The sequence below is a fragment of the Myotis yumanensis genome, unplaced genomic scaffold (genome assembly GCF_028538775.1).
Source record: "Myotis yumanensis isolate MYYU_CA2020_CCGP unplaced genomic scaffold, mMyoYum1.0.hap1 SCAF_11, whole genome shotgun sequence".
NCBI classification, from domain to species: domain Eukaryota; kingdom Metazoa; phylum Chordata; class Mammalia; order Chiroptera; family Vespertilionidae; genus Myotis; species Myotis yumanensis.
The window spans coordinates 9,746,169-9,762,830 of NW_027223762.1; the positions used below are offsets into that span (position 1 = coordinate 9,746,169).

General features: G+C 41.5%; 1 protein-coding gene and 2 pseudogenes across 3 annotated transcripts; 2 read left to right on the plus strand and 1 right to left on the minus strand.

The window, feature by feature from the left end:
- Positions 1 to 303: 303 nt before the first annotated feature.
- WDCP (WD repeat and coiled coil containing) lies at positions 304 to 16,328 on the minus strand. 3 transcript variants are annotated; one of them, XM_070428763.1, is made up of 4 exons: positions 16,257 to 16,328; positions 11,555 to 13,409; positions 6,941 to 7,058; positions 304 to 5,344 (listed from the first exon to the last, which is right to left on the minus strand). In XM_070428763.1, the coding sequence occupies exons 2-4, from the start codon at positions 13,388 to 13,390 to the stop codon at positions 5,127 to 5,129; spliced, it is 2,172 nt and encodes a 723-aa protein (XP_070284864.1). In that variant the 5' UTR covers positions 13,391 to 13,409; positions 16,257 to 16,328; the 3' UTR covers positions 304 to 5,126. The 3 variants fall into 3 exon arrangements, with proteins under 3 accessions (XP_070284864.1, XP_070284863.1, XP_070284865.1); XM_070428762.1 differs by lacking the exon at positions 16,257 to 16,328 and adding an exon at positions 15,667 to 16,030; XM_070428764.1 differs by lacking the exons at positions 6,941 to 7,058; positions 16,257 to 16,328 and adding an exon at positions 15,667 to 16,030 and having other exon boundaries at positions 5,196 to 5,344.
- Positions 1,086 to 3,033, plus strand: LOC139019604 (cytoskeleton-associated protein 2 pseudogene; annotated as a pseudogene).
- On the plus strand, positions 3,089 to 4,435 carry LOC139019605 (cytoskeleton-associated protein 2 pseudogene; annotated as a pseudogene).
- Positions 16,329 to 16,662: the final 334 nt, after the last annotated feature.

Consider the following 16,662-nt stretch of genomic DNA (forward strand, 5'->3'; position numbering starts at 1 on the left):
GCGGGAACTAGTGTTCTCTTATTCAGGTGAGGAAACAGGCTGAGAGAGCTTAAGCCACTTGTCTAAGGCAGTGGTAGAGATGGTCTTGAACCTAATATAGTTCTTAAATTAGGTGGTTGGTGGTTCATTTTATTATTAAGCCTTCCTATACTTTATATCTATCTCATGTATCAAATATCCATACAAATTTTAGGAAAATTTGGGCACAAAATGAGATTTGTAAATGACTTTCCTTATGTAAAATATTCTCAATATAACATTAAACAATTATTTAGTTTTTTAAAATATATTTTTATTGATTTTAGAGAGGGAGAGGGAGATAGAAACATCAATGATGAGAGAGAATCATTGATTGGCTACCTCCTGCTTGATTGGAGATCAAGCCGGCAACCTGAGCATGTGCCCTGACCAGGAATCGAACGGGACCTCCTGGTTCATAGATCGATGCCGAACCACTGAGCCACTGCGGTCAGGCTAAATAATTTAAAGAAATTAGCTCTCTCTCCCTGACTCCAAAAGCAGCAAATGCTGGATTATCTTCTATTGTTTCAATGACTATAATAATAGCAGAGGCAAAGGAAATATCTTTTGTATGAGAGTTGTCATGGAATCAGATTTGTTGTGAAGAACTAAAGAATTTATATTCGGAACTGTCTGAGCTAGAAATATTCCATGGCAAGTATAATGGGGAAACTGAGACAGAAAGCTGAACAAACTGGTCCCAGCAAGATAATAAATCACAAGGACTTATCTTCCCTAACCAGGGACACTTAGGAGCAAATGGTTTAAACATTCCAGACCACTTAGGGGCAGGCCCCATGCTGTCCGGGTCCCTCTTTGGTGACATTCTTTGAAGGTGAAACTGACAAGAGAATGACTCTGATTAATCAGCATATTAAAGGACACACCTGCAAAGCTGAATATTCTATTGAGATCCTCCCGAGACCTCTGCCAAAATCCCCTTTAGAAACAGATTAAGAATCCCTAAGACAAGCCAGTGCGGGCTCTCTCTGGAGCACGCACTTGCCTTTCTTCCCTCTGAGGTGTGCATCTTTACTTTTCTCTCCTAAACTCTAAAGGTCTCCATGAGCCTTGCAACCAGGGGAGCAGCAGGCAGTGGCAGCTTGTCCCAGGCTAACCCCCTGAACCTGTGTCCAAGACCCCTTTGCGCTGACAGCATCCCCATCTCAGCTCACTTCTGCCACTGGGGCTTTCACTTCTCAGTGAGTCCACACAGCCCAGCGTGGGCCACTTCTTTCCCATAATGTTTCTAAGGAGCCAGAGCAGAGCACTGCCTAGGCTCCCTTCTGCTGCTGCTTCTATCCTAGGCTCTTTCTTTGTTTCACTGTCCCCAACTGTAATACATCTACTCTCAAAATCACCTGAACTCTTACTGTGAAATCCTTCCTGCACGAAGTCAAGAACCCACACACTACCAGCCGCCCAAGGCAGACCTGCTCCGGGCCAGGTTCTTTCTGGTGACATGTCCACCAGAGGAAGAAATACAGACAACATACACACACATAAAATCAAGAATATTTCTGTGTAACAGCAATGATCACAAAGAAAATACCATCAAAACATTCACAACAGCTGCATCAACCATGAGTGATTTTATTGAAGACTGACCAGTGAAACGCTGACTGTAACATACACCTTGAGGCAGCCACCTTGAACTTACTATGGGGTCCCCCAACCCCCTCGTTAGGCTTCACAGTATGTGCTTTCATCCCACCCAGAAAACGGAGCCAGGCCTCAGACTGTCCTCAGATATTGCTCTCAGGCAACAGAGTACAGACAAGTGGCCTCCTCTTCCATTATCCCACCAGCTCTCTAATGCATCTGAACCACAAAATGGGCCCTTGCTTCTTTCCTATCCCAGCTCCATCTTCATAAACTGTAACAGACAGGAGTCCCCAAGGGTGCAAAATATTTCTTTCCAGATAATTTTAAAGGCAATGGAAAAAAATGACCATGTGCTAATGGAGCTTCTATGGCTGAAACAAGGGTCTGCAGATGTGATGACTAGCCACACAGACCGACTGGTTATGCTGCAGTAAATGAAATTTATAACGTGTTTGAAGGCAGTAAGAAGTGCTGTGTTTATCTAGAGTTGGGATCAGGGCTCTTTCCACAATACTAAGCGGGCCCTTTAGCCCTTATTTATAATACCTGGTACTTTTTAGGGCTATCCCAGATTCAGTGAAATTTCCAACTTTCTGAAATATTTTCTCTCACAGACTCTATGCTAGTCTCTAAAACGTGACTAAAGGAAAAGAAAAATACCAAAATTAAAGTTACAATTTAAGAGCTGAGGCCGACAGCAGGAGAGGATTTTCCTGGAAGGCTTCCTGCTAGAATCTCTAGCGGTTCCAGGCAACCTGCAGCTTCCCCCGAGTCAGAGGGCCCAGTTCGCCTTCAGAGAGCAAAGAAAACAAAAACTCAAGGAGCATCTGTTAAAAAAACAAAACTCTTTTTGCATACAAACAGGAAAATCAGAAATTCTCCAGTAGAAACGAGGGAATGATGGCATCTGAGGGTCTGGTCCAAGAAGAGACAAAAGTTCTGAAACTTAAGACAAAAATGGCTGATAAAGAAAATGTCCATAGACCTACAAGGAGCAAAAATAATGTAATAATGGGAAACAATTGTGTTCCGTTAAAACCTGCTAATGAATTAACCAATTCAACTATAGCTACTGATACATATAACTTGGAGAATAATCAAACTCTGCAGTTGTTACCAATTACAAATGATCGCCAAGGTCAACGTATGACATTAAGCCAAGCGTTTCACATTAAAAACAATAATAAAAAGAAACAAGTGACTACAGAAAAACCAAAGCAAGATGCTAACGTGCTCAAGAAACCTGTGCTTGGCCCTCACCGGTTTGGCTCAGTGGATAGAGTGTCGGCCTGCGGACTCAGGGGTCCTGGGTTCGATTCCAGTCAAGGGCATGTACCTTGGTTGCGGGCACATCCCCAGTAGGGGGTGTGTAGGAGGCAGCTGATTGATGATTCTCTCTCATCGATGTTCCTGACTATCCCTCTCCCTTCCTCTCTGTAGAAAATCAATAAAATATATATATATAAAAAAGAAACCTGTGCTTGGATTTTATCGTGGCCAAATTGTTCAATCTAAGGTTAATTCATTTAGAAAACCTGTATAAGTCAAAGATGAGCATTCTGCAATAACAAAGAAACTTTCAACTCCTATCTCTAAGGCCACAAAACCTCAGCCTATAAACACCAGCAGTGTAACAGCAAAAAGTCACAGAGCCTCAAAGATGATGACTACGACTAAATTTGTGAGGGCTACATCTCAGAATGAACAACTTTTATGTCCTCCTATTAGAAGTCACCACAGTAATACTCATAATACCCAGGACTCCCTGAAACAAGGCATTGCCAATGTTACATTTGGAAAGGGTCTCATGAGAAAGAATTACTATAATTAAATACAGTTTTATCTAGTGTCAAAACCATTTCTTCTCAGAAAGTAAAAAGAAATAAGACAGTATCAAGAAGCATCACATCTGAAATGATAGCCAGGCCTGCTTCATCTTCTAATATCAAACAGATAGAAAAGTAAAAAACCATTGAGCAGTGCAGGCATACTATAGCAAAAGCAACTATCAATAGAAGGGCTCAGCCCACCCCCCCGCCCCAAAAAAAGGAGAAGGGCTCAGCCCAAAGAAACCGTAGAAGAAAGAAAAGCTCGTCTGAGTGGAGAGCTAGCAAAGGGAAAAATGTTGAGAAGGCCTCTTAGCTCAGTAATAGCCCAGCCTGAAGCTGAAGGACAGAATGAAAAACCAGTTGGGTCATTTTGGACTACCCTGGCAGAAGAAGAACAAAGATTATTTACTGAAAAAGTAAACAAGACATTTTCTGAATGCCTAAACCTGATTAATGAGGGATGCCCCAAAGAAGAAGTATTAAACATACTGAATGACCTGATTAAAAATATTCCAGATGCCAAAAAACTTGTTAAGTATTGGATATGCCTTGCACGTGTTGAACCACTCACAAGTTCTATTGAAAATATTATCTCAATCTTTGAGAAGGCCATGCTGGCAGGAGCTCAGCCTATTGAAGAAATGCGACATGCAATTGCAGATATTCTAACAATGAAGAGTCAAGAAAAAGTTAAATTTGGAGAAAATCTTGAGGAGGCTTGTGCAACCAAGGAAAAAATCCAAGAAGTCAACATTGAAGATATTGGTGTTAATCTAGAGTCAGGAAAACCTGAAATGGAAAATAAACATCATAGAAATGTGGTATTTCAAGATTGTAAAAAAGAGCAAGTACACAAAACAAAAGATCCAACCAATGATGTTAAAACCCCCAACAAAGAAACTAGGGAGGGTTGCTTAATTAAATATAATGTGTCTACTACACCATGCCTTAGACTTTGCCTGTTCTTGGCATTGTACTAGTAACATCAGCACACACCCAAGAGGGGTCTAGAAGGGTCAAGGCACTGAAATGTCCTTTGAAATCTGCCCAGGGCCAGTTTTTAGGAGTATCCGGACCTTAGTCAGCCAGAATTTTCTAGGGAAGCAATAGAGTTAGGTTTACATTCTGGGAGGTCCATCCTGTTCTAGGGAGCAGAGCGGGGGAGGGAGGTAGCAGTCAGTGGCTTTTTATCTTCCTTTGAGCTCTGTAGATTTCTGCTGGTTTGGGCTAAGAAGAATATGCTGGAGGATATGCACTCCTTATCCTCATCTTTAAGCCAAGAGAAAGATCTATCACAGTGCTGAGGTACCTTTTAAGTGCTTCTAAGACAGCTTTAACACAGCTCTGGGCTGGGACAGAAAGCCTCAGAGAAACCATAAAACACAATCCATAGGGCACCATTACATTGTCTTGTTCTGGGAATTCCGCCTCCAGACAAAACCACACCTCATGAATACATAAGCAAGCACTTTCTGAGCCATCTAACAAAGGCTGCGCTCCCTCCTAGCGTGAGCCTCATTCTGGGGAAGATGGAGAAGTGGCCGAGCCAACCAGGCAAGTGCTTCACCTCTGTGTGACAGTGTGAGAGGGAAGAGCCCACAGTGGAAAACAGATCTTGTTTGTAATGGTCTCATCTGAAAAGCTATGCAGCAAATACTCTGCAAACAAGTATCAGCCTAGATGGTTGGAATAGCTGGTGGCATCGAAACGCTGGGCTGTATGTTCTCCAAAGACTTCAAGACAAGGACCAGAATCAAGACTCTGAGACAGAGAGTCTCTGAAGATATTTGACCTGGAGCTGCCATCTCTTACGAGTATTTCCTGTTTGGCTGTAAAAGTTAATGGGATGAAGCCTTCACTATCAGCAGAGAGAAGGATCCAGCGGGAGTCTGCAAAGTAAAATGAACACATAGGCAATTTAAGATATATCATCTTATTCCACAAGGAAAAACAACAAATATGACTTTTTTGGGGGAAGAATTCAGTAGCTGATAATATTAAACCTGATCATAAGGCTTTAGAGAATGGGGAGATGGAAGGACTGTTACGGAGGGTCTGGAAGTATGGCAGGAAGAGGATGTTGAGGACTTAGGCAGAGCTAAAGGACATACACTTTTCACTCCGGCTGGGCATTTATTACTCAGTGGTATGTATCTGGGCTTCTGCCTGCACACACGTTAGGGGTTGTGTGTGGAGTGTCCCTACCTTACCTACATGCTCTTAATCAGTTTCTCCAGAAAATATGCAAGGTTGGGAACAGCCACTCTTATGGAGGAACCTTCTCTACTCTTTAGATCCATACCAACCTCTGGACACCCAAGGAGGCAAAAATGACTAGAGCTAGACTAGAATGGCCCAGAAAATCCTGTATGGCTGGTTCCAGGATAGCCGAGGGCCATCAGCATGCCTGGACCTTCTCTGGCTCTTTCAAGTCTATGGTGTCTTAACCTTTTGACCTTGTAATTTCACTTCTGAAAATCTATACTTTACAAAAACAACACGTAAAATAGAGAGGTTTTCATTAATGTTATTTATAATGGGTCACCACTGGAACCCACCAAAATGTCAAGGAAAATGTAGCAGCCCAGCTAGTGTTGCTCAGTGGTTGAGTGTTGACCTATGAGCCTGGAGGTCACAGTTCAATTCCCGGTCAGGGCACATGCCCAGGTTGCAGGCTCGATCCCCAGTGTGGGGCCGTGCAGGAAGCAGCCAGCCAATCAATGATTCTCTCTCATCACTGATGTTTCTCTCTCTCATCGTTTTCTCTTCCTCTCTGAAATAATAAAAACATATTTAAAAAAGAAAAAAATATATAGTCCTAGCTGGTTTGGCTTAGTGGATAGAGCGTCAGCCTGCGGACTGAAGGCTCCCGGGTTCGATTCCAGTCAAGTGCCTAAGAAAACCAAAACCTGATGGAATGTGGGCATGACTCAGTCCCTCACCATCCAGAAGTGCCCCTCATGTCCATATGTTTGCTGCACATTAAAACAACCCCTTTCAGAAATATTCTGCAATGTTGCTATGATCTTTATGTCCTAGTGCAACAGGTATATATGAGGTTTTTATGTGATTTCCTTGCAGTTGTTATACAGGGTGGGGCAAAAGTAGGTTGATAGCTATGATTACTCAACACAGTTTATTCTTGTATTATTACTTATTATTTATTGCATTATTTTCAATACGACCAACTGAAAACCTACTTTTGCCCCACCCTTTATATGGCTTTGTAACTTTTTTCTAGTTTTTCATGTATACAGTTAGGTTTTTCGGCTAGGCTATAAGTTCCTTAAGGGCACAACACATATTTTTTTCCATGTGTCTGGTGTAAAAGGCCTGGGTATACAGCAGGCAATTAATAATAGTTGCTAATTATCTAGAGAATCACAGAATGATCAGTACACATCATTTTCATTACCAGTGAAAGTAACAAAACAGATGGTGGAAGGAGGGGTGCTGGGCAGGGTTGATTTCTGGATTTTACCTACCATGCAGCATTTCAACCAGAGCGAGGCCGAAAGTCTGCTGCACTGTGCTGAGCCTCAGTTTGCCATTGCAGAGAAGCACGTCTCTTTTTTCAACAACAGATTCTACAGAATAACGTTTCTTCAAATACAAAAAAAAAGTTGTTAAGCCAATTGCAGAAGCAATGGAGTTAACATTTCTTTAGAAAGTGCAAATAGTTTTTTAAAATCCTTATCTAGTACCACTATCAATTAGACTTCAGTTTTATATCAGGAGCTTTTTGCTCTATTATTTAACACAACTAAAGGGTCAGAACAAAACACAACCCCTAATTTACTTTTCCTAGAACTTTATCACTAGGAACTGGCTGTCCTAGGATCTGACTAATAACACTACAGATGATGGACGGCAGCCTAAGAGACACAATCTGATGGTGAGGAACAGGTGCCTGGCTATTTTAGGTATAACTCACAAAACTTAATGCTCTCTTTATTGGGGGGAAAAATGCCAAGAAAGACTGCCCTAAGGATTTGCACAAGTAAACAAACTGGTCAAAATTCACTTCGTTTAGAAAAAGTACAAATAAAAATGATTATTAAATTTTAAAGTCTTATTAAACATTAACTCATCTTTAAAATTGGTTTCAAATATCCCTAAAGAAAATATAAAATAATTACAGTTCTAATTTAAGATATATTAAGAGTCCAGCCGAAACCGGTTTGGCTCAGTGGATAGAGCATCGGCCTGCGGACTGAAAGGTCCCAGGTTCGATTCCGGTCAAGGGCATGTACCTGGGTTGCGGGCACATCCCCAGTAGGAGATGTGCAGGAGGCAGCTGATTGATGTTTCTCTCTCATCGATGTTTCTAACTCTCTATCTCTCTCCCTTCCTCTCTGTAAAAAATCAATAAAATATATTAAAAAAAAAAAAAGAGTCCAAAGGTATAGTCATAAAATAAAAAATATAACTTCTAATTATATGTTATTTGCAACAATAACTTCCTGTAAGCATTTGAAGAAGAGTTTTATTAGCAAGTTATGTATCTAACTTATTTTGTTGTTAAAATTATTACTACTCATTTTCTGACTACTGAGAAATATAATTTCAACGATGGAAGATAAACTGTACTACATTGGTGGAAGAATAAACAACTAAAAGAGCATGTCTACTATTAACATTTTAAATATTAATAAATTATAAAGGCCAGAAGCAACTAATCATTTATTTGAACTCTACAAAAAATGTCACTTTGGAAATTACAGGAGAAACTCTTCCTTGCTACTGATTATTTTGCCTTTTTTTCTCTCACTTTTCTCATTACAAAAGGGATATATCCTCAATATAGAGTAAAACATAAATTTATAATGTGGAAAGTAAAGTCCCTTCCAGAGGTAATTATTGATAATAGCTTGGTTCAATCAGTTCATTATAAACTGAGAAACTGAAGAACTGAAAAGGCTAAATACCCCACATTTCTTTTACTCAAAATATACAGAATTTCACATTTACAAATGTTTACAAAAGAAAAAAATATGTTATTATTTGGTAGAAAAAATATAGAATTACTTAGAACTAACTCTGTGATTTTCTCTAAGGGTTCAATTATGAAGAATTTTTACTTTCAACATTAATTATTCCTATATTGGTTACATTCCCTTTCTCCCCCCAGTGAACACATATTACTTTTGTAATTAGGAAAAAAAAATACTGTGCAGATGTAGAAAAAGAAAAAAGCTCTATATGCTGATATGGAGAATTCTTTTTAAAAAAAAATATATTTTTATTGATTTCAGAGAGGAAGGGAGAGGGAGAGAGAGATAGAAACAGCAATGATGAGAGAGAATCATGGATCAGCTGCCTCCTGCATGCCTCCTACTGGGGATCGAGCCCACAACCCAAGCATCGGAATTGAACCTAGGACCCGTCAGTCCATAGGCTGACACTCTATCCACTGAGCCAAACCGGCTAGGGTGATATGGAGAATTCTTGAGGATATATTATTAAATGGAAAAAGAAAGATGCAAAACACTGGATATAATGCCTTACACTTTGTGTAAAAGAGGAAATAAAAATATATAGTGTCCTGGCCAGTTTTGCTCAGGGGATAGAGAGCGTCGACCCACAGACTGAAAAAGGGTCCCAGGTTCGATTCTGGTCAGGGGCGTGTACCTTGGTTGCGGGCTCGATCCTCAGTGGGGGGCATGCAGGAGGCAGCTGATAGATGTTTCTCTCTCATCCATGTTTCTAACTCTCTATCCCTCTTCCCCTCCTCTCTATAAAAAATCAATAAAATATATTTAAAAACATATATATAGTAATATCTGCTAGTATCTGCATAAAAAAATAAAAGTAAAAATGTTAACTATAGGAGGTCAGGGGGACAGATTGCACAGAGATTGATTTTTTACAGAGAGGAAGGGAGAGGGATAGAGAGTTAGAAACATCGATGAGAGAGAAACATCGATCAGCTGCCTCCTGCACACCCCCCACTGGGGATGTGCCCACAACCAAGGTACATGCCCTTGACCAGAATCAAACCTGGGACCCTTCAGTCCTCAGGCTGACGCTCTATCCACTGAGCCAAACCGGTTAGGGCTGCAAGTATCTTTTAAAACGAAGATATATGTCTACAGTAATCAAATCAGCGTGATATGGATAAAGTTCTAGGTAAAGAGATCCACCCTCCAACAGTTGCAGTACGGAGAATCTAGAATTAGATACCAGTACAGATAAGTTTATATATGATAAATATGGTAGACTCAGTTCAGTGGGATAAAGGTGAATTTTTAGTAATGTTGCTGACACAACTGGCTATCTAACTCTCAGAAAATAGAAGTGGCCCATACACAAAAATTTAATTAAAGATTGAAAATGTAAATGTAGGCCCTGGCCAGGTAGCTCTCTTGGTGTGATACCGGGTCAGGGCACATACAAGAAGCAACCAATTAATACGTAAATAAGTGGAACAACAAATCAATGTTCCTCTGTCTCTCAAATCGATTAAAAAACACAAATGTAAAAAGCAAAATAAAAGACTGCAAGGGCCCTGGCTGGTTTGCTCAGTGGATAGAGCCTCAGCCCTTGGACTGAAGGGTCCTGGGTTCGATTCCAGTCAAGGGCATGTACCTCGGTTGCAGGCTCAATCCCCAGCCTTGGTCAGGGTTCATGTGGGAGGCAACCAATAGGTGTCTCTCTCTCACATGGGTATTTCTCTTTCTCTTTCTCTGTCTCTCCCTCTCCCTTCCATGCTCTCTAAAAAATCAATGGAAAAATATCCTCAAGCGAGGATTAAATAAATAAATAAATAAATAGGTAAATAAATAAATAAATAAATAAAGTATATTGCAAGAAAATCTAGACATTACATGCATATTAATTTGTATAATATACAAAAACTTCTTGTAAACTGATAACTCAATAGTGAAAAAATGAGCAATAGGTAACTCATTCATTGGCCCCAGAACATGAAGACATATGTACTCAAATTCACTAATAGTAAAGGAAAAAAGAAATTAATAAAAGTGAAATACTATTTCACATTTATCACATTCATGAGGATGTGAGGAAAAGGTAGCTGGTGAGCATGTAATGACACATTGTTAAGTAAAAATCTTTGAAAGGCAATCTGGCAAGTTTTTTTTAAAAGTAGAAACATATATTCAAATTGCATTCCTGCTTCTGGGAACCAACCCAATAGAAACAAAAGTAGGAAAACAAATGGATACATACAAGAATACTATTGCAGCACTAAGCAACTGAAAACAAAGTGAATGTCCATCAACAGGGAACGCCTGAATAAACAGCATACTCTCAGCATGAAGTAAAGAGTACACTGTATACCCTATTTCTATAAAACAATAACCACCCCTGAACCTATATATCGCTTGTACCTATGTATCTATTTATGCAAAGGACTGTGTAAGATTATGAGTATGAATTACACTATGGAAGGATCCACATTAAGCTGCTAGTTAAGTGGGGAGGAGCAGAGGTCAGTTCGATAAGGAAGGAAAGTGTTCATGATAAAGCAGTGGTTCTCAACCTTCTGGCCCTTTAAATACAGTTCCTCATGTTGTGACCCAACCATAAAATTATTTTCATTGCTACTTCATAACTGTCATGTTGCTACTGTTATGAATCGTCATGTAAATATCTGATATGCAGGATGGTCTTAGGCGACCCCTGTGAAAGGGTCGTTCGACCGCCAAAGGGGTCGCGACCCACAGGCTGAGAACCGCTGTGATAAAGTGACAGGATGCTATTTATGCAATACTACGTTTGCATATGCATGCATAAATAGATGCATTGACATTTCTTATAAATGGAAGAGGGTCTGCACTGCATAAGAAAAAAGTTTCACAATGAAATAGCACAAAAAAATTTTTTTTCTAAATATGAACTGATAGAATAAGTGCAATCATTCATGTTTTCACACCATGCACATGATAAAAATCAGTGTATCCTGGTATGTGTGTCCATGTGGTTGGCAGGCAACCAACCCGTAAAGGTGTGACAGCTTGCCTGTAACATAACATGCCCAGTTCAATTTAAACACCATCTTTCCCAACCATTTTTCTGGCAGTGACTACTGGCTGCAGGAGCTTATGTACAGTGGTAGCTCCTGAAGGAGGAATTACCTGGTAAGAGATGTGGACGTAAGGCAGATCCTGAGAGAGCGGATACACTGGAGAGGACTTCTTTCCATTACGTAGGAAGTCTGTGAGTTCAGAGAGACTTCGCTGTACTTCCATCAGTTTCCTAGATAAAATTTCCAGTTCCTTAGAGAGCTGACAAGTTTCCTTTTCCCGCTGTAAGTTCTTTCTTGGAGGGAGATTAAGAGGGCCCAGGGTGCTGGTGAAGTCTGGTGTGCTGCTGGGTTTGGGCAGTGTCGCTGACCCGTCAACGGGCTCAGCCTCTGGAGTTTCCAGGGCTATGGAGTCATCACACACACTGGATGGAGGGCGTTTGATTTCTTTAATAAAAGTACTTCCAGGCCTTCCACCTTGACTACTGCTATGAGCTGTTAACAAGAGTCCTCTGTTTTGGTGACAAATATCTGGGGAAAGACTCTCAATTGGCTTTTTCCTCTCTGCTTTATTTAACAGAGCACTGAGGGTAGTATAGCCACTCTGGTTTTCGCTCACTGTTACTGGAAACTCCTCTTTCAACGTTACTTCTCTAACAATCAAGCGAATGACATACTCATCAGACTTTGAAGAAGGGAGAAATGTCGAATCAGTGGATTTTTGTTTTCCTATCAAAATTAATAATAATTTATCTGTCAAGAAACATATGCCTTTTGGTCTCTCACCACTCTCTAATTGAATTTGCTGGATGTTTGGCATACCCGCTGGAATGACAGAATAGATAAAAATTACATTACAAGTATTGGAAGCCACGGCTACCACCTTTGCTTTCAGATTAAATGCTATTAGATCAGGAACCAGAATGCCTGGAATGGTGACTTTTTTGACCTGGGTCACCACTTGCGCAAAGGTCACAAGAATCAAATGTGAAGAATCCAGATCGGTTCCTGCCAAGTAATTCTTTTTTCTTAGACAAATAAGGGCATTGCTCTCAGACTGAGATCTATTGAAACGAATATGAGTTAGATCCAGAGGATCTGAACCGGAAGAAGAAAAGGGAGACACTGATGTGTCGGAATTTGTTCCACAAGAGGCTGCCCCTTTATCCACAGAGGGCACCTCATCAGTAACTGGTGACGTATACAGACAAGTGTCTTCACTGCTGGGTGGAACGCCAAATGTTTCAGATGCATGTAAGCCACAAATCTTCCCTATCGGAAGTTCGGTGGCTAGGACGACCTGTGAGTCCTCAGCGGCCCCGACGGAGCGCACGTCGCTGCGCACATCCAATACTGGGCAGACGGAGCACCGCTGGAGAGTCTTCTGAGCACTGTCCCAGATGTAAGAATGCAGGCTGCTGCCTACGGCCACCACCAGCCGCTGGCCATCCTGGGTCCAGCACGCACAGTGAATAAGGCCCTGGGCGCTGCTGTCCGCTTTCACTCGGGAACCATCACAGTGCACGTTATGGGCAATGGAGACATCCCGTGCGGTCAGCACCGTCAGAACAGCACTTTGTGGGTGCCACACACAGCCTTGGGGAAGGACAGGGCGTGTTTCCCTAATCTCACAGGTCTGAGACAGCAGCGGCTTGCTTGTTTCTGTGGTACTGGGACACAGCTGCCACACAGTGACATGCTGCTTGTGCTGGACAGCGAGCAGAGGGGGCGTGTCCGCTATCCCAGGTGGGGCCCACGACACCCCATACACGTGCTCAAATTGTCCAATGACCTTCGAGTCCCCAAACTTGGCCTCTCCACGCTGAAGCTGTACATCAGTCAGGACTACCTGCTTCCCATCGGTCCAGACAAGGCCGTGAATTGGGTGTATTGCTTGATACAATGCATTCAGCCCACTCCTGAGAAGTTTTCCTTTTCCCAACTCCATCCTTTCTGATAAAGGTCATCTGAAATAATTAAAAAGAAAAGCTACATCCTGAGACTGTCATCAGAGAAATCCAGAATATAGGACATGTTTCAAGACAACTGGCTTAGACATTTCACAGGTCAGTATTGTGAGAGGATAAAAGGATAGGAGGAGTGTAGCAGGTTCACAGAGACCACTGAGCCAAAACAAACCAATGCAACATATAATCTTTGGATCTTAAATTTAGGAAATAAAATTTTCTACCCCCCCCCCCAAAAAAAAAACTGGGGAAATTAGAATATGGAATGGATATTAGATAACATTGTAGAGTTAATAATTTTCCTAAGTGTGACCATGGTACTGTGGTTATGTAGGAAAATGTCTTTATTGTTAAGATAATGTATGTTGAAGTATTTGGAATAAAGTGTCATAATGCCTACAACTTGCTTTCAAATGCTTTAGAAAACAAACACCCCCCCCCCCCAAAAAAAAATATCAAAAAACATATATGTGTGTATATACTTGGTATATATATATATATAGAGAGAGAGAGAGAGAGAGAGAGCGCTCACTAAAGGAAATGTAGCAAAATGTTAATAATTGCTGAATTCAGATTGAGACTATGTCAGTATTCATGGAATTTTGAACTTTCAAGCTAGAAAAGTTTCAAATTAAAAAGTTGAGAAAAGTCTCCATCATCATCTAATTTCTATTCTCCTTTCACTGCCAATTCAATAAATGATATTCATGACTCAATGGCCTTTACCTCTAAGCTGAAATGACACTCAAAAGTCACTATTGCTATTTCTACTTCATCATTTTCAAATAGCACTTAATTTTCAGAATAGTGTCACATTCTCGATTGCATTTGCTCCTTGCAACAATCCTTCACAATAATGTAAACTAGGCTAGGCAAGTATTACTTTCAAATTTTTCATTCTTAAGGTTTTTCCCCCCAAACATTTAGATGACTAAAGTACATGCTCACTGCTATGAAATTCAAACAAACCAGAGGTGTCTAAAGTAAAACAAAATGTTTCCTCCAATTCCTCTTGAACACCACCCCATCCCCCAAATCTTTTTTTTTTTTAAATATATTTTATTGATTTTTTACAGAGAGGAAGGAAGAGAGATAGAGAGTTAGAAACATCGATGAGAGAGAAACATCGATCAGCTGCCTCCTGCACATCTCCTACTGGGGATGTGCCCGCAACCCAGGTACATGCCCTTGACCGGAATCGAACCTGGGACCTTTCAGTCCACAGGCCGATGCTCTATCCACTGAGCCAAACCGGTTTCGGCCATCCCCCAAATCTTAAGTCCTTGAAAAAAAGCACTGTTAACAATTTGGTGTATAGCCTTTGAATATGTTAAAGAAATACATGTATATTTCTTTATACATATATATGATTTTATATGTGCTACATTTTTAAAATCCTCACTGGAGAATACGATTATTAATTTTTTAGAGAGAGGGGAAGGAACAGGGAGAGGAGGAGAGAGGGAGTGGAGGAGAGAGGAAGAGAGAAACATTTATGTGAGAGGAACATCCATTGGTTGCCTTCTGTACCCGCAACCTAGGTATGTGCAACCTTTTGGTGCATGAGACCAGTCCAACCAAATGAGCCACACCGTCCAGGACTAAATTTTTTCTTTTGGACAAAAAAATGGGGTATAAGTCACAGTTCCCAGGTATTAACAACAGAAACCACTCTTGATTAACTTAAGCAAAATAAAATAAAATAAAAATAATAATAATAATAAGCTCAAGAACCAGGCTCAGAAAACAGGCTGCTAGGCACGATAAACCACGGCTGCCCCTCCCTCTAGTCAGCTGAGACTCTAACTTCTCAGCAGCTGAGAATCGGCTTCACTGCCCCTTCACCGGATGGCAATTGCTTAACATTCAGAACTCCCGTAGGCTGCGCTCAGTTCACAGACCCTTTGCTCTAGCAACCAGGAGGGGGAGTCTCCCCACAAAAAGCCAAGAAGCCAAAAGTTGAAATGACCTTCAGGAGGCCTCCAATTATTTGGTATTTTGTAAAATATTTACACTCCCCCCCCCCCCCCCCCCCCCCACACACACCAAGGCGAGTGGTCTTGGCCTTTCTCTCTCCTAAGCTCCAAGGGCCCTTCCTTTTTGCCTCTATAACTTGTCTCCTGAGCCCAGGCAGCCCAGCTGGCTCACCTTTTTATACCTGTTACTTTCTAAACAAACTTTCGCTTGTGTTTGGGGGGAAAAAAATTAACACACAAGAAAGGTATATTCACACACAAAGAAAGTTATGATTACACACCTCCAGACTTTTCCATGCAGTTTTGGTTAAACTTTTTCAATCACACCGTGCAATTTTGTATCGCATTGTTGTTGTTGTTGTTTTTTTCACTTAACATAATATATTAGCATCTTCCCATATTATTTAAAAGTTTTGTAAACTATCTTTATAGGCCACTTAATATTCACTCGGTGAAGGTGCATCATTTCTCTCACTGCGGAGACACCGGTTGTAGCCCACGTGAGCCTATTATAAATGACGCTTTATAAAGATCTTTACGCATAAAGCATTTTCTTCTTTTGGATGGTCACTTTAGGATATATTCCCTGAAATGTCACTCACAAGTCACGGGGAATATATTCACTCCTTTGAACGCACCCGCGGCTCCTCCGCATCCACTAACCCCCGCACGCCGGCCCCCACCGCTCTTCCCATCCTGCCCGCACGCCTGAGTGTCTTTCACCCTCTCCCCACGGGCCAGCCCCTCCACCATCCACCCCGCCCACCCACAGGCTCCCCACACCCGCCAGGCTGGGCAACCGCGGACACATAACACCTTTGGACTCACTGCCCCGCAGTAAACCAGCTTTCCCGGAGCCGCCCCAACTCACCCAACGCGGTTCCAAAGTCTGCAGTGAGTACCGGAAGCATCGACTCCAAGGCCTCTGATAGGTGAGATGGTCGGGGAAAGCTCGGGAACGCCGCCAGCCTATTGGTTTTTATGTGTGTCGCGTTAGGAGAGGGTCTTTTCCACTGACCAATGAGCTCGGGCTTTGCCGCAGAGATCTCTGGGAGTTGTAGTCCAGGTGAAACTCCCGACTGGAAGCCTCATGCAATTTCTCTCTCAAGAGGTTTAATGCCTTCTTATCGGTTCTCAGTCTAAGAAGGAGTCCAGGAGCCCTAGAGTCAACATGGTTTCTTAAGCTTTGGGGGGGGGGGGGGTGTGGGGAGTCAGGGATGGGAAGGGGTTAAGGATCTATTTAAACTACAAAATTTCCTCAGAAAAATGTTATGGGT